The sequence below is a fragment of the Pteropus alecto genome, unplaced genomic scaffold (genome assembly GCF_000325575.1).
Source record: "Pteropus alecto unplaced genomic scaffold, ASM32557v1 scaffold97, whole genome shotgun sequence".
NCBI lineage: Eukaryota > Metazoa > Chordata > Mammalia > Chiroptera > Pteropodidae > Pteropus > Pteropus alecto.
In genome coordinates, this window is record NW_006439713.1 from 78,213 (window position 1) to 103,617 (window position 25,405).

Here is a 25,405-nt window from a genome sequence, read left to right on the forward strand (position 1 = left end):
CGTTCTGACCTGCCACCGTCTGCCTCCCCGTGGGGACCGGCCCCGGGCCTCGGCAGCGGACGGTGGCCTGGGTCTGGGGGCCAGGTGGGGCCAGGGTGACCGTGCCTCAGAAACAGTGCTCACCGGTCCAGGAGGCCGCCCCGTGGCGCGGTGGCTCGAATGGAGGCGATGGTGGGGCTCCCCTGCCACCCCAAGGCCCGCCTCCCTGAACCCACAGGGCCGTGACGCGCGTGTCCGGGCTTAGTGTAGATTCAGGGTTTCCCGTTTTCACGTCTGCGGTACGCGATGGAGAAGTGGCCAGATGCGTGTTCAGATCTTGGTTGTGTCCCGGATTAATGGCTGTACTTTTGAGAAAGTTACCCAGCCCCCCATGCCTCCGTTTCTGACCTGGACAACTGTGCGGTTGTAAACCCTAAATGAGAGGCCAGCGAAGGCTCGGCTCATCCAGCTTGGTGCTGAAACATTAAGAAAAAGATGCTGGCTTTTTTTGGCTTTCAGGCATGGGGCCTTGTATGCACTTAAAATTGGCTCCCATTTTGAAGGCTGGGCCCTCAGTTCTAAGATCTAATATATACAGCAGTGGGCACATTAGGTAAAGAAATGATTTCAGAACTGCATAAGAGGCATTAAAGGAAGCAAGCTGGCCTAGGCTGCTGATTTTAGTTATCCGAAGAGAAATGTAATAATTTTAAGGTCTGCTTGTTCTCTTAGCACATGGAAACTAAAGAAGAATTCGTTAAAGTCAGAAAGAAGGACCTGGAACGGCTGACAACTGAAGTGATGCAAATACGAGACTTCTTACCCAGGATACTAAATGGGGAAGTACTGGGAAGCTTCCAGAAATTAAAGATTATAGAAAACAGTGAGTCTTACTTCATCTCTAGCTGTTATCGCTGGTGTCAGCAGCCTGTTCCAGTAAAAACCCTACATAACACCTGTAAAGTAACTGTCAGTCAACTTTAAGGTGCAGTTATAGTCAATTACATTTGGGAGATAAGTCATAAGAAAGAGAAGGACTCAAATGAGTAACCAGAATGTGTAAGTTTGTGTTGGAGGAAGGGCTGCTAGATTTCTGGAGTGTCTGTTAACCGACTTCTTTCTCTCACCTCTTTTCCTTGGGGGAAGAGCTTTATACTTTTGCAGTCGAAAAGCTCTGCTCTAAAAATTAAGTCTTACTGGTGTCAGTTAAGGATCTCGCCATGTGAGAAACCTCGCATGGAGTTAAGTGACTGTAGAGGTGGCTGGATGTCTGCTTGTCTCTAGGTTGGTGGACTGGGCAGTGTCTAGCCCTGATTTAAGTTCAGGTTTGCTAGAATGTGTCCATTCAGGTTTTGAGATCTGAGCTGAGCTGTTATGTGTCCAGTCTAGGAGCCTATTGAAGTTCTTGGAGATGTTCCATGACTGATGCAGCAATTGCCTCATTGAGGCCAAATGCTACGGCCACGCCACCCTGAACACGCCGGATCCCGTCTGATCTCGGAAGCTAAGCAGGGTCGGGTCTGGTTAGTACTTGCATGGGAGACCACCTAGGAAGACCAGGTTCTGTAGGCCTAAAAAATAAAAAGGGATTGTAAGCTCACAGGGTCCTTGCAATCTGTGGGGTCAACCAAGGGTTGCCTCGCCTAAACAAACAAACAAAAAAACAACTAATCGAGGCCAAATGACAAATCAGTCTTCAGTGGTTAAGGCTAATTCAGCACAGCGTGTTTGTTTGCTATCACCTCTAGAAAAGGTGCACCTGGGAGGCCTGGGTTGTGTTTCTAGCACTAGTTCAGACAAGGCGGTACCCTAACAGGACAAGTTTCTGGTCTGTGCAGACGCGTTTGGTCAAGAGGCAGCCATATCCAGTTACAGGGAGCGTGCTCATGGTTACCATGGTTCCCCAGCCTGTTTAGGCTCTTCGGAATCTTCAGACAGTCTCTCCTCTGCCCCAGCGTGCTCCGGGAGGTGCACTCCTGCAGGTGCACTCCTGCAGGCCGCTGCCGCTGTCTCCTCTGCTGGCTGCCGGGGGACGGGCTCACCAGTGGACGGCACCGGTGGACGGAGAGAGAGGCCGCGTGTTCTTCCCTGTCCCTTCACAGTGTGACTCCCGCCGAGGGGCCTGCTCCACAGTCTCAGCTCTCACTGGGCTCCGGTGGCGCTGTTTCCTCCTGTCATTCCTTCAGCTGGGGGGCTGTTGCTAGTCCCTGGGTGCCTCACCAGCCCCGTTGGGTCTCTCATCCCTGCTCTCCCCTGTGAGTAGCCCTTTCTATAAAGCCTTGACACCTGGATTGATTTGTTTCCCGTTGGGACCCTGCTGGATACGTTCCATGTCACTGGTTTCCATGGCTCCAGGTCATTGGCTTCTTAACTTTCCTGGTTCTGATCCCATGCTCATCTCGCCACCCTCAGAACAGTCACCCCGAATGCATTTGTCTCCAGGGAAGGAAAGTGCTGACCAGTAGCGGAGTATGGTTATACTTCTCACTGCAAATCAATAAACTGTGTTCTGAAAACTACCTCAGGGGCTCGCGACTGGTTAGCATGAGTCAGTCTTTGGATATAAGTCCTTTACCCAGATCACATTGTGCTTATAAAAGTGAGGGCCACCAACAAATCTGTGGTGACTTGATCAAAGTCAGACTCCAGGAATCCTGCCCCGCAGTCCCTGGCCTTCCCCAGGCCATGTAGTCACTGTTGTCACTGATCTCTTGGGCCACTTCTTTTCAGTCTCCTTTGCTGATTCATCCTCTGCAGCAGCCTGTCAGCGGATAGAGTTGCTGGAGGCTGCGGCCTGGGCCGCCTCCTCCCCGCGCTCCCTGGCCTCCCCCTGGGCCATCTGTGCACACACAGCTTCAGTTACCATCTTGGCGCCAGCGTCTCCTGGATTTCTCTACAGCTCAAACCTCTCCAGGCTCGGGGCCCAGTATCTTCTCACGTGTGTCCTAATCACGTCAAATTCTAAGTGTCTTAGCCTAGTCTGTCTGTGACCATCAGGAAGAACCTATAATCTCACAAGATTAGGTTTACTGCCTCATTGTCGTGAGGGAGACCACACGCCAGAGGAACTGTGGGCATCTTGCCAACAAAAGAAAGGATGGAGTTGCTGTAGGATTTGGGACAGGGTGAGATTTCAGTGAAGTGCAGATGAAGCGTGTTTTGATGGGCTGCAAGCAAAGCAGGGCTGTGTGTGAAGGGTCAGGATCAGGTCCCACTGCAGTGGACTCAGGTCCTGTTTCCTGGAAAACTGGAAAATTTAGACAGATGCAGAACATAGAGTCTAGAAATCCTTATTTGGAGCTCTGTAGCTAGTTGGAAATCAAGGCCGCTGCCCTTTGTCACAGTGACTTTGATTCTGCAGGCGAGAGTGGGCGGTTTCCTTCTTGCTGACAGAAGCAAAGCTTCTGATGGCGTGCGATTTTCTAGATTGAGCTTTCTCTGAATAAGAAATCAGTAGTCACTGGATGAATGGGTCGTTTTGACACTTTACAGTTGTAGTGTGTCCTTGGGAGAAATACTGTTTCCTGTTAACTTGGCAGCTGGTTTTATGTGTGTCTTACCCCAGCCTGACACATTGTAGGACAGAGTTTCACTTTCTCAGGGCAAGCTGGTTTTGACTTTCTCACGTCTGACTCATGAGATCCACCCCACTCATGATGTCCATCCTCCCACCCCACCCAAAACTGGGCTGCCCGAGTGTCCAGGGCACCGCCATCCAAACTAGAGACTAGGGATCCTCCCCGTGGCCCACCTCCTGCGCACTGTCCAGCCCCACCTGCCTGCCAGTAAGCCCTGCGCTTCTCCCTCGTGGTGCGTCCTCAGCTCTGCCTGCGTTGCCGCTGCCACCACCTGCATCCAGGCCCCTATCAGTTTGCCTGAATCTCTGCCTCTGGGCAGTGTCTACTCGTCGCTCTTCAGCCTGTTTCGTACACTGTAGCTCAATTAATTTTTAACAATTCCATCTGTTTATGTCATTCCCGTGCTTCAGTCTTCAATGATTTCTCTTTGCTCTTAGGATAAAGACCAACAACTGAAAAGCAAACCTGCAAAACCCACTGCCATCCAAAAATCCAAACAATACTGCGCCATGGCTTGAAAGCCTGTGTGTTACTGAACTCAGTTCCGGCCCAGCTCACTCTGTCATCTGACTGCCTAGATTTGACGTATCACTGTTAGTCGTCAGAGCACCCCGTCCTCTTCCCTCAGACAACATGGTTTCATTCTTATCCTAGGGTACAAGTTGGTGGGGGGCCCACCCTCCTAAATTGTAGCGGAATCTCCGGGAGCCAAACGTGCTATAGGAGACTGGGTGTCAAGAAAGGGAGAATCAGCGTGCTTGTGGTGGCTGCAGGAAGCCTGACTGTGAACTTGGAACTTCAGCTGGCCCTTGAAGACCTCTGCTTCTCCGGCCTGAGGCCTGCCCTAAGTCATCTTTCACGTAATTTTGGCTCTTGTATTCCTACCTGTTGGGTGACGTGAAAGAAACTCCTCTCCCTTTTTTAGTAAGGACTAGGTCTGTTGGCCCTCTTTAGGCCTTCCCAGGGGACTGTCTTCCTAGACTAACCGTGTGAACCATGGCTCGGAAAAAGGATCCCACAGAGGAAACCCAGGGGTCACATGGCGGCAGCTAGAGCTGTTTGACATGTCTGTTCTTCTGCCCTCCCCGGCCCTGTGGTCCAGGAGGGCTCTTGGTTTTGACCAGTACCAGTGCCCCTTCTGCTTCGAGAGTTGGTGTGTGTCTCCTGTCTTCAGCAGTGACGAAGGGCAACTCGAAGGTAGCAGTGAACGCAGGCCGGGGGGCGTGAGGGGCAGCCTCACAGCTGAGTGGAGGGAGGCCTCTCTCTCAGGGCAGGCTGGGATCATGGCTGGCGCCCGCTGTGAAAAGCAGCTGAGGACTTAGGGTGACACGTGAGGATTGAGTGGAGAGGCTTAATTCTGACTGGAGCGCAGTAACTCCCTTCCCGAGGCTGGGCGGGCACGTGGGGGAGTTTGGAGTAACACTGATGACGGTGCCGCCTGAGAACCTGTAGGGACCAGCTGGCCTTGAGAGAGGCATGATTCGTTGGAAGGGAAGAGGAAGCTGTTCCAGACAAGGCAGATGGCATGCATAAACCTCAGGCAAGAGAGCGAGCAGGATAGGTGGCGGGTTAGTAGGCTGGTTTTCCTGCTTGGTACCTGGAGCAAGAGTTGGGACGTCATAGAGCTGAGGTCAGTAAAGGTGAGCAGTTTATAGGAGAGAAAGTAATCCTGGGTGATTGAGGTGAGAGGCAACTGGATGTTACCCCATGGAGATGACATCAGAATGGCAATTGAAATTGTTTTCGGGGGATGACTTTGGTATCTGAGTGTGGGGCAGGTTTGAGGGATTGGGTGGAAGGTGGAGAATGAATGATCGCGTGCTCATCAGGGCAGGTCTTGGGACCATGGCTGCGTGGTTGGAGTGGAAGGAAGGCGGGAAGAAGCGATCGGTCGGCGAGGACGCACGGAGATGTGGGCTCAGCCGAGCATGGCGTCTGACTCCTGTCTGGAACCTGGACACTCAGGCTAACCGCAGAGGAGGTGGCAGGTCTTAAAACGAGACCCTCTTTGGGAAGTACTGGGCACAACGCCTGGCTCAGGGGCGCCGTCGATAAAGAGGACCCCCTCCGGCGGGGGCCCCTGGCAGGGGCGAGGGCGAGGGCGCACTTCCGTGCAGCCTCCAACACCGCGCGCTCCGCGGACGAGGAAGAGGTGGAGCGAGGCTTGGGCGTAGACCCACCTGGTGCGAATTCCAGTTCTGAGGCGCCGCAGTGCTCAGGTCAAGGCGAGCTCACTCCCCTTCTGGGATCCCTCCCTGTGCATATTTGTCCAACAGTGAGGGACATTACCGTATCCATGGGTGTCAGAAATTTGTTGTAAATTGGAGAATCCTTTTTTAAAAAATAAAATTTTACATAGTCTATGGTGGTTCCAACACATGTAAAATACATGAAAGTTGTATTTTCGGCTTTTTTTTAAAATTCAGTTTTAGAACACTTATTTATCAAATAAATGGGTACAACTAAGGTGTTTCGATGGAAAAAAATTAATATTGGAGATTTTGGAAGAGTTGCAGGCCCATCCTCAGAGTCCAATTTCTGTTTTTGGTTTTGGTTGTTCAATAGCAAGAGAAAGACAAGGAGTTGCAAAGGTAAAGTTTTTAAACAGCTCACCTTGCAACGTCAGGATGCTTTTCAGTTAAACTGATGTCAAAGTTTGAAATCCGAAGGGTCAGAAACGTGTTTCACGGTTGAATCACAAGGTCTAAGTGTTCTTTTGGAGAGAGATGAAAAGGCCACTGCCTGCTTGAATTTTCATTGTCTTGTGGAAAACACTTTTCAAATGCATTATGTTGCATTTGAGATGTTAAATGACACGATTTAAAAACAACTTGACAGCTTAGTGGCAGTCTGTCAGATACTTACTCTGAGGAGTTAAGAGTTATTTAATTTTACATGTTGATACACAACAAAATTGCAGTCTCATTTCCAATGTTTAAAAATCTGCAACGTTGGTTTTAACCTTTAAAATTTATTTAAATGTATTTAAACACTAATACTGTGAAGCAGCCTTGTTCATTGAGTGTCAGCAATGAATAGAAACCACTGCAGACATGATATACGGGAGAGAGGTTTGACTAACAAACTTTCTTTAGCAGTGAAAAAACATGTGTAATTTAAAATCTGTACACCAGCACCTTGCGTCTTTCAGCACGGTCCAGTAGAACTTTGATGAACGTGTATAATCCATGCTGTTCATGTGTATTTAAAAAATACACTACCCATACGTGGCCAGCTGACCACCTTAATTAGTATTAATCAGTTTTGTAACAATTTTCCACTGGGTTGTTTTTTATTCTAGTTCCCTGATGGAATTCTCTGCCTATTTTCTGGAGCCTATTCAGTTAATTCAAAGGATGAGTCTGTAAATCCAATATCTAGTTCACCCATTGGCCTGCTTTTATTATCTGTTTTTTCCTCTTGGTAGTCCGGGTAATCTTTTTATTGATTAATGGACTTTTTAAATGAAAACTTGTAGAGGCTCTAGATGACATTTTTCTCCAGGAAAGAGTCCTTTTTTCCGGCCTCTACCCATGGGAACCGCGTCAGAGTAGACCTTCATCCAGCCAGGGACGGCAGTTTCACACCTGGCCTCAGTCTGAGTTCCAGCTGGCCTGTGATTTCTAGTTCTTTCTCCCTCCTAGAGGTTCAGTCCTGCGCGGGGTCCAGCTGAGAGCTTGGGTTGTTTCTCAGAGTCTTTCCATCATGGCAGGCTCCAGCCTTCAGTTTTGATTTCTCTGTTCCGCGAGTTTTGCTTGGCACCCTGGCCCCCTGGCCCCCTGGCCTCTTTGCTCAGCCTGCTTGCCTCCCCTTAGCAGCCCCTCTGCGTGGCTCACACTGCTGAGTGCCCGGAGGAGAGAAGTGGCTCTGATGGCATCTGCGTTTCCTGCCTCCTCCTTCTCCAGGACCAGACCCTCCCCAAGTCTCGGCTGTCTGGTAGCTCTACAGCTGACGGTTATTTCCCCAGCCCGGTGAGGCTATGGCTGCCCTGCTTCGCTTTGCTACCTCTCTGCCATGCCTGGGCGGAGAGGAGTGGGGAGTGGGCCGGCCCACATCAGGGCATTCCCCCCTCCCCACATCAGGGCATTCCCTGCTCCCCACATCAGGGCATTCCCTGCTCCCCACATCAGAGCATTCCCCCCTCCCCTGGGTCTTGGTCCTCGAGGCCCGTGTGACTTGGTAGCTCTCGGATGCCTTTGAACAACTTTTGTTTAAAGCCTGCTTTTTTAGTTATTCTTGGTGGGAAGATTGATCTGCTGCATCACCGTAGTAGCTGGAAATGGAAGTCCTTTCGTGTGCGTTGTGATTTTTAAATTGCAAAAATGTATCGTAATGTTATACAGAAAGGACAGGCTGCGGAGATGTTCCAGATTCAAGGAGGCTAAAGATACAAGACAGTAAATGTTATAAAGGGCAATTTGGGGCCATTCGACAAAATTTGAATGTCAATGGTAGATAAAAGTGTTAAGTATTAATTGTTCTGAAGTTGACAGCTGTGTATAGTGGTATCTAAGACATTACCCCTTGGGAAGTAGTCACTGAAGTATTTAGGAGTGAAGGGCCATGATATATGTAACTTACCCTCAAATGGCTCAAAAAACATTTTGCATATATGTTTCTGAATGGTACACGTGATGAGCAAATAGGGTGAAATGTTAATAGTTGGTGAGTCTGGGTGTAGAATATGTGGGTAATCGTATTATTTTTATTTATGTAACATTGTGTAAGTGAAGTTATTTCCAAGTCAGAAGTTTAAAACCATTCTGTAAAATGGAGAGACTAATTAAGTGTTTACAGAACTATAAGTGTCCCTGATGTACTCTTGGATTTTTAGCAGCGGGGATGAAAACCACTGCAATACGTGATTTCTGGGGTGTTTGTGGGGTGTTTTGAGATTAAGTTCCCAAGAGTTTGATCTTGAGAAGGAAGCGGGACTTCCATTGCAGCTCAGTGAAGAATTATGTTTAGTCCATAGAAATAACGAGTGAGAGAGATGGTCATAAAGAATGAGACAGAGGAGTGAGCACCAGGGAGAGATTATTTAATTTGACCAAAAGTTACTGCGGCCCAAATGAGGTGAGATCAGCGTATATCACGTTCATGTTCAGGCAGGAAACAAAGGGGGTGAACAAACAATGTAATGAAGAGGTGACGGACAGAGGCTTACAAAGCCCCAGGAACTGGAAGAGGGGGCATGATGGTCCCCTGGAGCCTGAGCAGCAGTAGGAGAGCCACCAGACTCACAGGAGGGCGGGTGCTCAGCAGGGCCACCACCTCACCCGGAAGGTGTCGCTCCTGCTCACTTGATGCAGTGGGTGACGCAGTGTCCCCACTTGTCTCCTGCCCTTGTTTCCCGTGAGGCCTGCCATTCTCCGAACCCAATAGGCAGCCGTAAGCAAGGGAGGACAGTTGCTGTGGACGTTGACTTCAGCCTCTTGGCGTGGAGCAGGGTGGAGACTGTCCAGGCTGGGAAAGAAGAAAGGCTCAGGGGGCTGATGGACAGAGGAGGTGGAAGGGAGGCCAACAGAGGGTAGAGGCCCACGTTATTTGAGTGAATCACTCCTGACCCCCGATCCTCACGTTATGTTTATATCCATATGCCAGGAAGTGAGACGCAAAATTCCCTGACTCTGCTTGGGGAAATACTTGAATAGAATTCATTTGAATCCAGCAAGTGTGAGCTTAGGTTTTTTTTTTTTTTCTTTTTCTTTTTTGTAATGATACGTTTTTTAATTGAATTTTGTCGATAAATCAATAAGGTAGATATTATATGCTTGTTATTTGTGAGGCACAGCTAGGTCATGTGGGCATGTAAAAAGGGTGGGATCCGGCCTTTTTCCTTGATAATTTACAGGTAAACTGAGGGGCTCTAACATGAAGGTGTGAAAAGTTAGCGATGTAAGGTAATGCCAGGTACATTGGCAGCGCCAGTATAGGACAGATTCCTATTCGTCACACATTTTCTTCATCTTGTAAAAGATTACTCCAGTGGCCTTTATGTGACAAAAAGAAGAGCAGGTTTGGAAGCAGATTTTTGGCAGCGTAGGAAACAAAGTGCTATTTCCATGTTGTGGTTCAAGCCCCAATTCCTACCCCGTTTGGTTTGTTTTAGAAATGTGACAGCTAATTAAAGTGTTTGGCTGGCTTAGAATGGGCCTTAGGATTTCAAATGCATTTAAGTTCTTTAACTCAGCGTTTTTTTTTTTTTTAATGAAATCTGGAATATTCTCATTTTTTCGCTTTTTCAACTTATATTTTCAACTGTGGTTGCCTGTGGCACTGAGGTGCGAGGTGATTAAGTTGAAATGAGGGCTTTAAGCGGCCCTAATCCAATATGACCGGTGTCCTTATAAAAGGAGGATTTGGCCACCGAAGCAGACCCACACGGAGAAGGTGATGTGAACAGACAGGGACAAGGCCAAGTGGAGGCGGAGGCAGCTCGGAATTGTGCTGCCACAAACCTAGGAGTCTCCGGGGCCACCAGTGAGGAGAGGTGGGGAGGGTCTGCCCCAACAGGTTTCAGAGGGAGCCTGGCCCACCAACGCCTTGATTTTTTCCTTGTAGCTTCCAGAACTGTGAGAGAATGCATTTCTGTTCTAAGCCACCTACTTTTCAAAAGTTCACGTTACGACACTTCACCTTTATGAAAGACTTACTTTATTAGTACCTGTTTTTGCTAACTGAAAGAAATTCAAAAGCGATTTTCGCTTTTGCGAGAAAAGGCCAAGAGTGAAAACAGCACTCTGCTCTGCAGAGAGCCCTGGCAGAGGCCCTGGGAACAGGCAGGGACGCCACGCTGCTCCGGAGACACGCTTAGCGGCCCGTCTAACGCAGCTGTGCATTATCTCATTTCCTGTTGTGCATCCCTTAGCAAGATCTGCCCTAAGGGAATTGCTTTTTCGCTTTACGCCCTTACGAAGGTTCGCAAGGACTGTCTACTTTCAGATAGCAGGGAAAGCCTGTACTTTGTGACGGCCGGCAGCCCGAGAAAACAAATGCTCAGCTCAGAGTAAAGATGGAATCTGTCAGCAGCTAATTCTAAATTCTTTTCTAATCTATTAGAGAGCTATAAGAAGGTAAAAGTTAATGGCTACTAAAAAGATTTTATTTTGAATTTGAGACTCAGCTAATTTGATTAAAAACATTTTCATACTGATAGGAAGCAACCGATAATCTATTATAAACATGCCAGGTGACACAGAAAGAGTAGGAGAAATTGATCCCTTCTGCATAGTTTGAATTTCTGTGGTTCGTGTCTTCATGTGTAGCTCTCTTTATCCTGCTTGTGTATAGTTCTCTGTATCCTTGTAAGTAAGCTGAGCATGAAGAAATAGTCATTCTCATGTTATTAAAACTATCAAAAAGGATTGTAAATTTCGGATATAGAGATGTCGACATGGCCTGTGATTTAGACTGTTTCTGTATGTTGGTACTCTATCTAGGTCACCCTTTATTCAGTTAATACTTAAATGGAGATTTCTCCTTCATTTTGAATGCTAAAGATGAGCCGCTGAAGTACAGTCTAGGCTAGGTGGCATCGCCTTGTTCTACTGAGGCTGGGGAAGGTCATGTCTAGACTGTACGTAACGTATCGTTCACTGTGCATGTTCTTTATGGCTCTGATTTTAAAAAGGTTGCAAAAGTAATATATTCTCATAGAAAAATGAGATATATACTCAAAGTATTTTTATTCAGGGATTAGTGGAAGAATGTATAAAGAAGTGAATTTCATTTACATGACCAATATTTATAAAGTGCCTACTACGACCCATATACTGTTCTAGGCATTTGGGATGTATTAGAAAACAGAATATGAAAATCTGTGCCCTCGCGGTGATTCCGGTGGCAGGCCTGCTGAGGGCCAAGCTGAAAATGCAAGGTGGGATTTTTGCAGCAGGCAGTGGCGGCCGCAGTGCTCCCAGCTGGCCACCAGGCGGTGGCCTCAGACTGCAGAAAGGCACCTGGCTCCTGGACAACCCGGGCGGGTGGGCGTGGCACCCCATGCTGACCGAACCCTGTGGGGGAGCCTGTTTATGCGAACTCACAGTCAGGTGCTGTGCAGCTGTGCAGAGTGAGAGATTATGGCATTACCATAAGAAAAGAGTCTTTCGGGTGGTCAGATTAATTCCTACAGAATTTTACACACACTAAGGTTTATATCTTCTTACTGCGTTTGAGTAATGTGCAGTTTAATAATAGAAAAAAATTTAACTGCAAAAGATTGACACCACAGTAACTGTCTTAGTCCCTTTTCTCATTTGGTGTCTTTTTGTCCGTGACCACGTGCAGTTCGTGTTTCATGTGTAATCACAAACACCGCGCGTGTGCATAACGTGCTTTCACTAACATCGTGAGTGTCTAAGCGGAGCGCTGGATGTCGATTTCTCGTGTGACCAGGATTCGTGGGACAAATTGAAGAATTCCAGTGAAAGGCATTTGGTGGCAGAATGCACCCTAAAAGCGCAGAAGAGAGACTGATGTACGGGAGAAGAAATAATCCCATGTTACTTCACCCCAGTTTCTAAGAAACATCTTTTACGAGAAGCTTTGCCATTTTCCTAACCTCTAACTGAATATTTAGCTTTCTGTTCTAATCTCCCTCCGGGGGCACAGGGTGTCTGGGAAACGCCGAGACCGCCTACTCTGCAGAGCTTGCGGAATGCCCGCGCGCAGCGGCCCCCTGAGCTTCCTGCTCGGCTTCCTCTCTCGGAGGCCTGGGTTACACAGCGCGCCCTCTCTCTTTCGTCTGCACGTCACTGGGGGCCACGTTCTCGAGAGTGGAGCAAGGTCCCGTTCCTGGGGACTGCCCTGCGCGGCTGGCTCACTGCCCTCCGTGTCTCCTCCTCAGCATTCCCATGCTGGTCCCCGCGTCATTGCTGTGTGCAGTTCGTTTAGTTAGTGGTGAGAGACGACACTGTTGTCGCAAAGCGGTCGTCCTCAGCGTCCGCTCCCAGGCCAGCCGCATCAGCCTCGCCTAGGAGCGCGTGAGACATGCGGAGCCTCGGGCCCCTCTCAGTCCCGCTCAACCGGAAACCGAGGGCGGGTCCCAGCAGCCTGCTGGTGCAGGGCCTCCCGCGGACTCTGATGCACCCCAAAGTCTGAGGGCCACTGTCCTCGACTACCGGCACTTTGATCGGCGGGGTTCCACCCTTAGCTCTGAGCTCCCGTGCTCACGCAGCCTTGGTGCATGCCGGCATCTGGAGTGCTGATGTCTCAGTCCTGGAGATCAAGGCACTCAGAATTTTAGATTTTGTATTTCTTTGCCTTTTGAAGGTCAGTATTTCTGCAGCATAATACTTTTTATTTAGAATGATAGTGCTTTTGATTTTAAATTAGTTCATTTGTTTGATTTCAAATTTATTAACATGGATGTCTTTTGGGTTTGTCTTTGGCCATTTGAATCATTAAGCTCCGTGGTGGAGAGGAAGGAGTTCACAGTGACCACCTTTCACTGTGGCCTTTTCTTGTCTCCGTCACCGTGTTGTCACCCTCCACTGACTACTTCTGCAGCTGTTGCCATTGCGTCAGTCTGCCAGTCGGGCCGAGCTTTGTGAGTCAGCCCCAGAGGCACGGTCCCCTCCCGGAGCTGCCTTCTGCGTCTAATGGAGCAGGTACAAGTCTGCCCGTGAGGCCAGAGGCTTCTCAGCCCTGCCTGCCGTCCTTTACACACGTTCTGAAAGCCTTGGGTGCAGATCTGGTGGTAAAGTGAGGCCTTCAAAACAAACAGAACAGCGAAAAAAGTGCATTGTCCTATGGCCTAAACACCAACAAAAACTTAAGAAGCAGGACTTTTCAAATTCTGGTCACTCAAATGCAAATACCGTGACCTGAGAAATCAGCACAGGTGTCTGCAGGAGGAGGTTAGGGAGAACCGGGTGCTTAGGGGAGATTCGTTTTTTTTAATGTTTTTTTTCTTTTTTTTTTTTTTTAGGCGAGGCAACCCTTGGTTGACTTCACAAATTGCAAGGACCTTGTCATCTTACAATCTTTTATTTAAAAAATTCGTTTTACACTGGCAGTATGTGGTCTTCCTAGGCGGTCTCCCATCCAAGTACTAACCAGGCCTGATCCTGCTTAGCTTTTGAGATCAGATGAGATCAGGCTTGTTCAGGGTGGCATGGCCATAGACAAGATTTGTGGTTTGAAATATTGAGATGTCTGTCTCTTTTTTCTAGACCTGGAAAGGAAAGAGCACGAATTAGAGCAACTGAGAATGGATTGTGAGCACTTTAAAGCCCGCCTGGAGGCTGTGCAAGCCGACAGCTTGAGAGAGAAGAAGGTAGGGGCCCTGGAGACCAGTGCTTAAGATGGCACTGCTGTGGCCGTGGCCACTATTGTGCCTGCTAGTTTGCCCGAGGCGGCCTCAGGAGAGAGTGTTTTTAAATGTAAATATTCTGATCGGTTTGGAAAGTAGTTGAATGCTTGGATTTTATAACCCTTTAATGTGGACATTATTTACTTGGTGCCACTTACTGTTAATTTTTATGTTTAAAAGACCATTCCAAAACATAAAAATTTATAATATAAGAATCTTGAAAAAGAATGCACATAATTTATAATCAGAGATATATTTAATCAGAAATACATGTGATTAATTTAGGAGACCATTTACTGATATTTTAGAAATAACCGATTTTATTTTAATATTAAGGGAGATTAATAATATTTCTTAGAAATTACACATTTTTACTTTTTGTATGGAGTAAATTACTTCTGTTAAACTAGAACTATTCTGCCACGTCTGGTAAAATTTGGATCTTGGATGCAGTTTTAGTTTTGAATGGTAAAACAATAATTACCTTAGTGATAACAGCTAGTATGCGTCGCTTGCTGTGTGCTGGCGGGTGTCAGCAGCTGCCCAGGCCTTTCGCCTGCTTCTCAGCACAGCTGGGCGGCTCCATGTTCAGGAGCGTGTGGAGCTGAACACCTAAGGCCCTGCCTCCGGGCACTGCGGGCGGCCGCCATAGGCCGAGTTAGGGCGGCAAGCTGGACTCGCGGCCCTGCCGCTCCCGTTTCTCCCTCGATGGAAAGCCCCTCTCCTTTAAGTGTCCTGCACTCCCTCTCACCTCGCTAAAAGAAGAACCTAGAACATCGACTGTTCGTTAACTTCGAGGGCTGTCGGGCTAACTGCACTGAACAATTTGGCATAAGTTGATTGAAGTCTGTTTTTGTATGTTTATCTCTTATTTAGTAAGGACATGCCATCACCTTCTAAGGGAGTTTCAGGTAACAGGGAGTAGTGAACTTGGCGGTGGTGGCTGGGGAGGGCAAGAGGCCCGCGTTGCTCAAGACTCACTGGGAGGTGGACCTTGAGGAGTGCCCGGTGGTCAGAGGGGACACTGGGAGCACAAGTCACTATCTCTCTCCTTGGTGAGAGCCCCTGCTGAGGCTGGCCAGCTTTGTTCCCTGAGAGGCCGCTGCGGGGGGGCGGGGAGGGGGCGCCCCCAGGCTCCGTCGTCTTGTGGCGCTGGCACTTGCCTTCCGCCCCAGCGCTCGCCCGAGGCCCCGCCTTCTCCCACTCTCCTGCGTGGTCTCAGCTGTGTCCTGCGGCTTTGGACAGTGGAGTGCGCCACTTGGAGGTAGCAGGCTCCTTCATTAAAACGTTGCTCTGTGTGGACTGCTGTGTCTGTCACTTGTTCAGGCATCCCGGTTGGTGCTGGTCCTGGGTGTGGCCGCTCGGTCCTGAGATGCCTAATGTTTTCATTTTACTTGTAGATGAAGTCAGGTCTTCGGCAGTATTTACAACCCTGTAGTAGTAGCAGCTTCCTTTCTGAGTGTTAATTTTGTCTGTGAAGTTTATTTTTAAAATATGGATTATGGATGTGGTTCCACAGTGTAGTGGTGAGCACGTCTGCTTTACACACAGAAGGTCCTGGGTTCGTGCCCCAGTAGAGCCATGGTCCATGGTCTGTGGCCATGCCACCCTGAACAAGCCCAATGTCTGATCTCGGAAGCTAAGCAGGGTCGGGCCTGGTTAGGACTTGGATGGGAGACCACCTAGGAAGACCAGGTGCTGTAGACATAAATAAAAATAAAAAAATATGGGTTATGGCTCTGTGAGGACTAGTTTTCATTTAACAACCATTTTCTATAATTCGGTGTGTATTTTCTTTCTTTAAAACTTAACTTTGAAAGAGCAAACACGAAGTTCGAAGTCGAACGCCGTTCATCGTTGTCATTCTGTTCCGGTTGCAGGAGAAGCTGGCTCTCCGACAGCAGCTGCAGGAGGCGAGGCAGCAGCTGCAGCAGCAGGCGGAGTACTGCACGGAGATGGGGGCGGCGGCCTGCACCCTGCTCTGGGGCGTCTCTAGCCGCGAGGAGGTCGTCACAGCCATCCTGGGTGGAGTAAGCGTGACCGCGGGCGGTCTGGGTTGCCGGGCAGGGTGCACGTGTCTGTCTGGGCCAGGGCAGGCTGCATCCCTTCTTCCATCCATTCGTCAGATGGCGTTGGAATGCCAGCTGTGTGGGGTCCGCCGTGACCTGGAGCTCTGGATGTGTAACATGGATGGACTAAGAGCCTGTCTCTCCCCGAATCTGTGTGGCGTTAGGCAGTGGTACCACTTCAGTGTTATTAGTGGATGTTTGCATTTAACAACGTTTAAAGTGCTTCTACACACGTTATCCGTTGGGTAATGTAATATTTAACTTATTGAATGTCGTATGTTATTTAACACATGTGTGTCTGTAGCACACACACATGAAGGAGCTTCACAGAGGGAGAGAGATCGGAGAAGGGCCTCCATGAACTTGAGTAGGCCGTCACGGCAGAGAATGGGGCGGGCAGTCTGAAGTCTGGGACTGGGTCGGTTGTGAGGCAAAGTCGTGGGGAGACGAGACTTACGAGGAGGGGCGGAAAGTGCTTTCGGAGGACCGCGAATGCAGGGGGGTGATCTCATCCAGTGGGCGGAGGGCTGGTTCCTTGCGGGTTTCCGGGTAACAGTGAGGCAGGAGGAGAGTTTGGGGAGGGTCACCGTGACAGCGTGGGGCTTGGGGTCTGGAGACTGGACAGGGAGACTAAGTAGAATTCCAGTGGCCCAGGCTGGGGACGGCAGCAGAGCAGAGCCTGGTGGCTGAGGCCAGTGTGCTGGCCGGCCAGACCCCACGGCTGACAGTGAGAGGAACTGAGGAGGGTGGCTCTGGAGGAGTGGTGGCTCGTGACGGGAAAGTCAAGGGAAGGATGTTTGACGGGAGGCCGACGGTGAACTACTTATCACTTACAAAAATTAAAACTGCGTTTGACTTTAGGCGGAGAGACTAAATGTATTTTTAGAAGTTTGAACTTTATTGAGATATAAAGTCCGCCCATTTGTAAGTGTACAATTCAGTAGTGTTTAGCTAATTCGCAGATCTGTGCAGCCATCACTACAATCCAGTCTCAGCCTGTGTCACCCTTGTGTCCTTGGTGAATGCTTTGGCTTTAAACGATGCCTCAGAACCCCAGCCCCCAAAGACAGAGCAGCAGACGTGGAGGAAGTGCCAACTGGGAGCACTTTCTGCCGAGTGATGAAGATTGAAACTGCCAGAGCAGCCTGCTCACTGTCTTTCTCTCTTTTACATGTTGCGATTTCAGTGAAGATTTTAAAAATCATAACTAAAAAGCGGTTCTGCCAAAGGTTTGAAAACCTCTGGTTTCATGCCTAGAACGAATAGAGAACGCATTTTTTTAGTGTATTTCCGGGTGAATTTGTCCCAGCACTTCCAGCATTGTGTCAATTTTGAGCCGTTTCCCACTTAAGTATTTTTATTTTACTCTTTGCCTCAGTCTTCAGGGTAATTTTTCTGCTAATCATTCTCACTGTCTAGTAAAGTCTTTTCCCTTACCTTTTCTATAGAAACTTTAATGAAGGAACAGGTTTTCAAATGTCGTTTCCGTAATTAACAACACAGTCTGCCTTCTGTATCCTGCACTTAAAAAGTGTTTCCCTGCTGCTGTTTGTGAAAGGGTGTGATACTCTCATTTCTGAACTTGCAGGATAAAGCTTTGAAGTTTTTCAGCATTACTGGCCAAACGATGGAGAGCTTCGTGAAGTCACTGGACGGGGATGTCAGGGAGCCCGATTCCGATGAAAACCAGTTTGTGTTTGCCTTGGCCGGAATCGTAACAAGTAAGTCATTCTTTCAGGCGCAGTACCCATAGTTCTAAGTGTGTTCTTGAGTGGCGATAGTCAGCTTTTTTTACACGTAAGCATCTCTCAGGATCTTTCCCAGATACCTGGTAATCCGCGGGGTACCCTGGACCAGGTGCTGGAGTGTGCTGTGGCGCATCGCGCTGGAGGTTCTGGGCAGCAGTGTTGGTGCGTATGCACGACCGGGTTTGGGAGGCACAAGATGAGTCTACATGTTCTGTTCGGTCTGTGCACTGACCAAAGTCAGAACGAAGCTGTTTGTTGAGCTTGTTATTTGGAAGTAAATTGGCCAGCTCTGTAGAATGGGCTCTAAAGAAACCCGACCGTTAATCCATTGCTGTCAAGCATTTGGCTTCGGGCGGGACGAAGCGAGGGCGGGATTCGGGTAAGGCATGGCAGCAGAAATGGAGTGTGATTGTTTATTACCTGTTCACAGACCTTGAACAAATCCATGCCATCGACCATTAGGCATTTTAAAAACAGGTAACCTCAGGGGATTGCAGGCGTTGGTACAGGAATTATTGGTCCTTTTTTTACTAAGTTGATCACAGTTGGCCTACAGCTTTCTGTGTTTCAGCTCTAGAGAGTGTTGAAGTTTAGGCAGAGATTTAGAAAAACTATCTGGACTCTTAGCTTTTGCTCGTTATTTTGAGTTGGTTCATAGAATCTTTTCCTTTAGGGATTCTGGGACCATGTTTAATTTTTGGTTATTTCTTTGATTATACATAGTGTGGGCAAATTAATGTCAGATTGGTTATAATTTGTATAAAGGACAATTTTCTGAGACTTATAAAAATCATCCTTCTGTAGTACCTTTTATTTGTCAGTTCGTTTGCAAAATGAATCACTATCCCAGCAACTTCGCTGGGGTTGTGTCCTGCGGGGGGAGAGGGGGACTTCTCATAATAGCCCCACAGTCAGAGTTACAGGTTGGGTGAAAGCGAAGATGCTGGGAGTGAGTCTTGCTCCCCTGGGAGTGCAGCAGGGAGGGCGCTGGGGAGAAACCCTGAATGAGTTCAAGGAACAGGAACCGTGCTGTCGGATGAGCCACAGGGAAGGCGGGGACTTTGGCTGGAACTGTCTCCTTGGGGTGGGTCACCAGATGATAGCATTTGGCTGAAAGTGCCACTGTGCTACCATATGCCTGGCCATTGAGTTTTCTGTGACTGGGCTCCTGACAGCGGGCTGTGCTCCCTCCGCAGTGGAAACTCGTCTGACTCAGCAGGGGCCGGTTCCGTAGGCGACGGCGGGAGCAGATTGTAAGCGGCATGGGAAAGTGTCCCAGGAGTCACTCTGACATGGGGACTACCAGCAGCAAACAGAGGAGGGCAGTAGGCTCTCCCCTCTCGCCAGCTCTCAGGTCCCGGGCACTGCTCTCTGGCCTGGCTTCTGGCTGAGGAAGCCACACGCCGAAGTGGGAGACCGACCGAACCCTCAGAGCCGCTTCCCAGTGAGACGGGGAAGCCCACCAGCTCCGAGGGGTTTCCGCAAATAGTGTGTCCTGGACAGCTGGCTAAATGAATTGACAGGAAACTATCACAGCAAATGCAAAGAAATGCAACCCAGACAACAGACCAGGCACAATGTTAGTGTCCGAGGAAACTGGCTTATGTTTCTTTCAAAAAATATGGTGCAGCGTTAGCGCTGCAGACAAGAGGTGTGTAAGAACAGGTCCGGGACGAGCAGGAGAAACTAGGTAACCCCCTGAACGTGAGGACTGCACCCCATTGTTCTTACTTACTTAGTAACAGCTTCGCTGAGATATTATGAGACACTGTACAGCTTACCAGTTTAAGGTATACTATTCAGCGGCTTCAGTGTATGCAGAGTGTGCATCCATCCCCACAGTCGATTTTAAAACATTTTCATCAGTCACTCTCTCAGAAAACCCTGCCATTCCCCCCAGCTCTGGGCACCCACTAGTCTGCTTACTGTCTTTACAGATTTACCTGTTCTGGACATTCCATCTAATGGAGTCGTGCAGCGTGTGGCCCTTCGAGTCTGGCCCCTTTCACTCAGTGTAGTGTTTTCAAAGTTTATCCGTGTCGTAGCGTGGGTCAGTACTTCATTCCTCCTTCTGGCTCAGTAATAGGCCACCGTATGGCCGTATCACGTTTAGCCATCCGTCAGTGGACATTCGGGTTGTTTCCTTTTGGTTATTGTGAATAGTGTTGCTGTGAATATTCGCGTACATGTTTTTGTGTGGACACGTGTTTTCCTTTCTCTTGGCTGTGTGGCTGAGGGAGGAGTTGCTGGGTCATGTGGTGGGTGGGGCGCTACCGTGAGAGGAGCTGCTGGGCCACTTCCCGCTGTGGCCGTCAGCGGAGGGTGAGGCTTCAGTTTCTCCGTATACTCACCAATACTTCTCTGTTCCTTTTTGATGATCGCTGTCCAGGTCGGTGTGAAGTGATAGCCGGCTGTGGTTTTGATTCGCGTTTGCCTGACGGTTCGTGATGTTGAGCATTTTTCGAAAGAAAGAGCAGTGTGCTTATTGTCATTTATGTATCTTCTTTGGAGAGATGTCTATTCAAGTCCTTTGCTCATTTTAAAATTAAGCGATTCGTCTTACTATTGAGTTGTAAGAGTTCCTTGTGTATTCTAGATACCAGTCTTTATCAGATTTTCGATTTGCAAAAACTTCTTCTCGTTCTGTCGCTTTTCTTTTTACTTTCTTGAGAGTATCCTTTGAAACACAAAAGTTTAAAATTTTGATGATATCTAGTATATTTTTTCTTCAGTTGCTTGTATTTTTGGTGTCATATCTAAGGAAGCATAACCGTCCAAGGTTATGAAGATTTCCTCCCATGTTTTCTCCTAAGAGTTTTATAGGTTTAGCCCTTACATTTAGGCCTTTGATCCATTCTGAGTTACTTTTTGTATTTGGTGTGAGGTGTAGGGGTCCATCTGTTTTTTTGCATGTAAATATCTGGTTGTTCCAGCATTATTTATTGAAAAGATTATTCTCTTATCTTTTCTCTGTTCGGTTGTCTTAACACCCTTGTTGAAAATCAGCTGATCATAAATGTGAGGGTCTGTTTATAGAATCTGAGTTCTGCCACTGATCTGTGCGTCTGTCATTATGCTAGTACCTTACTACTATTTCTGTTGAAAATGAAACAAAGTGATTACAATGAAAACAAAAGTATCAGACATAATACTTCTCAACTCTATATCTTTATTAGCATACATAATTGACACCAGAGTCTCATTGCTTAAATTATATAATTACTGCAATAACTTATAAGAAAAATGAATTTAGAAAAAATAACTACATTGTAACAGAAAATAAACAAGTAATCCTTTATAGTCCTGGAGTTGACTCATAAGCGTCCCAGACAGATAAAAACATACTGGAGTTACCTGCGTAGGAATTTGTCCACCTTTATTTTAGTTCATGGTTTATTCTTTAGTTACTGATATTCAGTGAAATATAAAATTGGCATTTGCTATTATAATTCCAGATACGTGGTATGGGACTTCATTCACCAGTAAATTTGTTGGGCATTACTGCCTGCTATGATCATAATCATTTTTGGTCTGTAACTTTTTCTTCAGTGACGTGTTAGTGATGTTCCTGATGTCTGTCGCTGTGTGACTGAGCACTCCACACTTGATGTCCTTAAACGGTAGCAGTCACTTATCTTGATTACGAATCTGCAGTTTGCCCCAGTTGGCAGGGGTGGTTTGCTGCTGCCCTGCCATATCTGGGCCCTCAACTGGGGTGACTCACATCGCCGAGGGACCGGGACTCACATGGCCCAGCGGGGCCCTTTCTCCCTCTTCTCGTGTGGCCTCGGGGCTTCTGCACCGTTTGCTCTTTCTGTGGCCTCCATGTCACACAGCCTCAGGGTGGTCAGAGTTCTTTTCTGGCTCCAGCTCCTAGATCAAGTGGAAGGAGACCAAAGTGGAAGCCGTCGGCTGCTTCCTAGCTTGCCTGGTACGTCATGCGGTGTCCGTTCTGCTGCTTTCTGCTAGTCAAACGTGTCACAGGGCGGGGACACCCCAGGGTCTGCATCAGAGGCATGGTTCCTTGGGAGGTCACCTCTGGAAACTAGCCACCAAAGTTCATAGCTTCCTTGGGGGTCCCAATATGTGCTTGACTGTAGTTATGTGAAGAATGTTTTCCCCTGAAAAACTACCTCAAAATGGCTTTTATGAGTTTATGATGCCAAATGCGTTAAGCTTTGATTCTCCTCCAAAAATTGCTTTAGGAAAACTAGAGTGTGTCATATGCTAGAAAATAAAGTCATTGGGTTCAAATTCATTGAGCAAAGAAACTAAGTTTGTGCCAGCGAAGTAAAGTCGAAGCCACTGTGAATTACGTACCAAACAGCACAGCACCAATTTATGAGGCAGAACATGCTGGAAAGAGCAGCGGAAATGGGAACAAGTCTGTTAGGTTCTGGAGACTTTCATGCGCCCCACTTGGTCCTTCTCAGCCCAGGTAAATAAACATAGAAGCGTCTGTGGTCTGACCCTATAGTGTCGATCTGGCAGCACGGCGACGTTTTGTTCTGCCGTCAGCTGACAGCTGTGGAAGAGCAAGTAAGCCGTAGAGTTCATCCTCCGTTCTTGATACTTCTGAGCACAATAAAAGTGGAAGAAAACGTCCTTAAACTAGTAAAGGTGTCTGCCGGATTCAGCCATCAGACTTGACAGCATGTACTTGACACGCTTCCATCCAGTCAGGATGAGGGGCTGCTGCCCTGCTCCTCGTCCCCCGTCGCCACTCGGAGTCATGCTTTGTCGTTAGACCTAGCTCAGACAAGCTTACGATGTGCACTGATGTGTTGTCACAGGCGGCGGGGTCTGTTGAGAGCCAGCATGCTGCCGCGGTGTCCGCGGGGAGCTGTGTAACTGCTCGCTCTGGCCTCCATGCTGGTTCTGCAGGGCGCCGGGCACAAGGAGACATCATACTCGCTGGCCCACAACAGGATGGGCAATTTAGAAAGCAGGCTTTTTTCAGAGTGAGTTTTCCTATTCTTTTTGACCTCATGCTTTCAGTTTGGCCTGGTGGGTCAAAGTCATTAGGGTTTCACTTTCAGAATTGAAAGGGAGTTTTCACGTCCTTGATCTCAGAGGAAGGTATCGGCCCCCTGTCTGTTTGGACCCGGACTGCCCACGGCTGTGACTCCAGTGTTCGGGAGTGTGGTGTCCACGTGCTGCCCTGTGGCTGGTTGCAGACACCTTTCGATCCCTGCGCCCTGTCGCCCTGCCAAGGTGTCTGCCGAGCACAGAAGACACCGCCCACCGTCAGAGTGGCTGCTGTGGTTGTCGGCTCCTCCCCCTGTGCGGTCAGCTTTGTGGGTAACACTGTATTTTTTCTCCTTGCTGACCATTCATTGTTTTCGTTAGGTCTGTTAGAAAAGCAGCAACAGGTACTCTGTCTTGGACAGACTTTTCTAGATCCTCTAGCTCCAGAGGTTTTGATGTTGTCCTATCTCTCTGTTGCAGATGTCGCTGCCATAGCCTGTGGCCGTGAGTTCTTGGTTAACTCAAGCCGGGTGCTTTTGGACACCATGCTGCAGCTGCTGGGGGACCTGAAGCCTGGACAGTGCACCAAGCTCAAAGTGTACGCTGGACGACAGTAAAACGCTGCCGCGCGCTTGCAGAGTCGGACCCGGCTGCCCGGGCGGCTTTTTCAAGTGAATGCAGTTAATTTGGCAAAAGTTATAACAAAAATAGAAGGAACAAATTTCTTGGGGAATTAAGGGACTCACTATCTCTTCACTACTGTTTCAGTAAAATAATATAAACAAAAGGAATGTCCTCACCTGGGGGGAATCAGTGACTCCCACATGCTGTCATGTGACACTTCAGGGCGGTATTAATTACCTCCCAATGAACCTAAGTCCTTGTTACGGCAGCACCCCACTTCCAGGTACCGAAATCTGTCCATTCACTATTGTGTCACGACTCACCACTCACATGGTAGCTGAAACAGCACCTGCTTCACAGGTCTGTCGGCCGAGAGTGCAGTGGGCTTGACGGGCTCTCTGGAGGGTCTCACGTGGACCATCCCAGGTGTCGTTTGGGGCGGGCTTGTCCCTAGAGGCCCTGGGCGAGAGTCAGCTTCCAGGTGCGGTCAGGTTGCTGGCACTGGCCAGGTCCTTGTGTTTGTGGGACCGAGGTCCCTGTTTCCCTGCTGGCTGTCGGTGGGAACCACTTTCAGCTTCCGGGGCTGACTGAGTTCCTCGTCACATGCCCACTTTACCTTCATGCCCAATAGCTCACAGAACCCTTCTTAGGCTTGGGACCTCTCAGACCCCCTGCTGCGACCAGCCAGAGAAAAGTGCTTTCGCTGGGCTCGGGTGTGGCTGGGCGGCGCTGGGCGGATTCCCGTCGATTGACTCAGAATCAGCTGGTTAGCAAGCCTAGTTTCATCTGCAGAGTCCCTCTGCCATGTGACTTAGTGGGCGCGCAACTGTGTCCAGTCCCGGGGAGTAGGGCAGGAAATCGGGGGCCACTGTCGTAGTCTGTGTGGCCCACCATTCGTTTCCAGTGTCCGCTTCTTGGAGCATTTTTCGTAGTGGCCTCTAAGGCCTTCGTGAGATACTCCAGCGTCTGTCATCTTGGCCTTGGTCGTCTCGGGTGTCTTTTCCCATGTCCGTTGGTGAGTCTCCTCTTTCTTCGCGTGCCGGGTCATTCTGGATCGCATCCCGGCCGTTGCAGTGTTACGTGTGAGGCCCCTGGGCCTTGTCCGAACGCCGACGCTCTGTCAGAGCAGTCGGCCTGGTCTGGTGGGGGTCGAAAGTTCTGAGCAGCCTTCCCTGCATTGCAGTTTCAACGTCAGTTCCATTTTCAGAGAGCTCTCGCGGGCGACTGGGTCTGCCCCTCACGTGCCACCGTGGCCAGCGTGAGTCCTAGGTGGCAGTTGACGTTTTGCCTCTGGGAGTCTCGGGTGTACAGTTTATGACCAGATCAACGACTGTGTAGTCGATGAGGCCAGGAGTTTATAACAACCTTGTGGGGTCATTTTTTGGAGCTTTTAACTCTCCACCACGTCCTTGGTACTTGTCGGTCCCCCAGGGCTCCCCTTTTCAGTCCTTGCCCTGGAATGCTGAGGTTTCGGTGTTTGCGGGGGCCAGCCAACCCTTCCTCCAGCAGCTCCTGTCTTTGTGTCCTGCCGAGCTCTTGTCCTTGGTCTGAAGATGGGTGGAGACCCACCCTCGGGGAGACTTGCATACTCTGCGTACTCTCTCAGGGGTGGTCACCACGCCCACGGCCACCGCACCCACGTGCAGACCTAGCCGCGAACCCCTGGCGGTGTCAGCTTGTGCGGGCTGAAGCAGGTCTTCTCCCTCTGTGACCTTTGGCCGCCGGCGGCCGGCACGCGTGCCGTTGTGCACTTTCTTCCCCTGGAACCAGGACGTTTCTTGGGTTTCCTTGTGGCCTCTCCAGACCTTAACTGTAACTCGCCCCTTTCCTCGGGATCCTTTTCCTGCCGCCTCCACCATCAAAGGCTGCTCATTTCAGCATTGTGCTGCCTCAGACCCGGAGGTGGGAATTTTTAAGAGACTTCATGTTTTTTTGGAGCACTTTTAGGTTCACGAAAAGCCGAGAGGAAGACGCAGAGATCGCCCACAGGTGCACAGCCTCCCATTACCACCATCACCTGCCAGAATGGGGCATTTTCCTTAAACCAGGGATGAACCTCCACTGCCACGTCCTAATCACCCAAAGACCGCAGTTTACGTAAGGGGTCACGCTTGGTGCTGTGCG

The 25,405-nt window shown here is 49.0% G+C and overlaps 2 protein-coding genes and 2 pseudogenes across 5 annotated transcripts in view; 3 read left to right on the forward strand and 1 right to left on the reverse strand.

Moving 5' to 3' along the window:
* Nucleotides 1-372, reverse strand: part of RRP1B (ribosomal RNA processing 1B) — a 26,136-nt gene extending 25,764 nt beyond the window's left edge. Inside the window, exon 1 of the mRNA XM_025050196.1 lies at nucleotides 361-372. Within this exon, the coding sequence (XP_024905964.1) occupies nucleotides 361-372 (12 nt within the window). The remainder of the gene's footprint in view (nucleotides 1-360) is intronic.
* The window catches only part of HSF2BP (heat shock transcription factor 2 binding protein), a 55,632-nt gene that overhangs the window by 1,370 nt on the left and 28,857 nt on the right, over nucleotides 1-25,405 (forward strand). For 3 of the 4 annotated variants that reach the window (XM_006916758.3, XM_025050209.1, XM_025050210.1), the window contains exons 2-6: nucleotides 712-862; nucleotides 13,733-13,836; nucleotides 15,753-15,902; nucleotides 17,530-17,662; nucleotides 23,138-23,255. In XM_006916758.3, coding sequence (XP_006916820.1) covers nucleotides 715-862; nucleotides 13,733-13,836; nucleotides 15,753-15,902; nucleotides 17,530-17,662; nucleotides 23,138-23,255 — 653 coding nt within the window. In that variant the 5' untranslated portion in view covers nucleotides 712-714. Of the gene's footprint in view, nucleotides 1-711; nucleotides 863-12,943; nucleotides 13,258-13,732; nucleotides 13,837-15,752; nucleotides 15,903-17,529; nucleotides 17,663-23,137; nucleotides 23,256-25,405 lie in introns of those variants that run through there. The other variant, XM_025050211.1, reaches the window with a different exon arrangement.
* LOC112483804 lies at nucleotides 1,433-1,551 on the forward strand (annotated as a pseudogene).
* Nucleotides 15,464-15,579, forward strand: LOC112483825 (annotated as a pseudogene).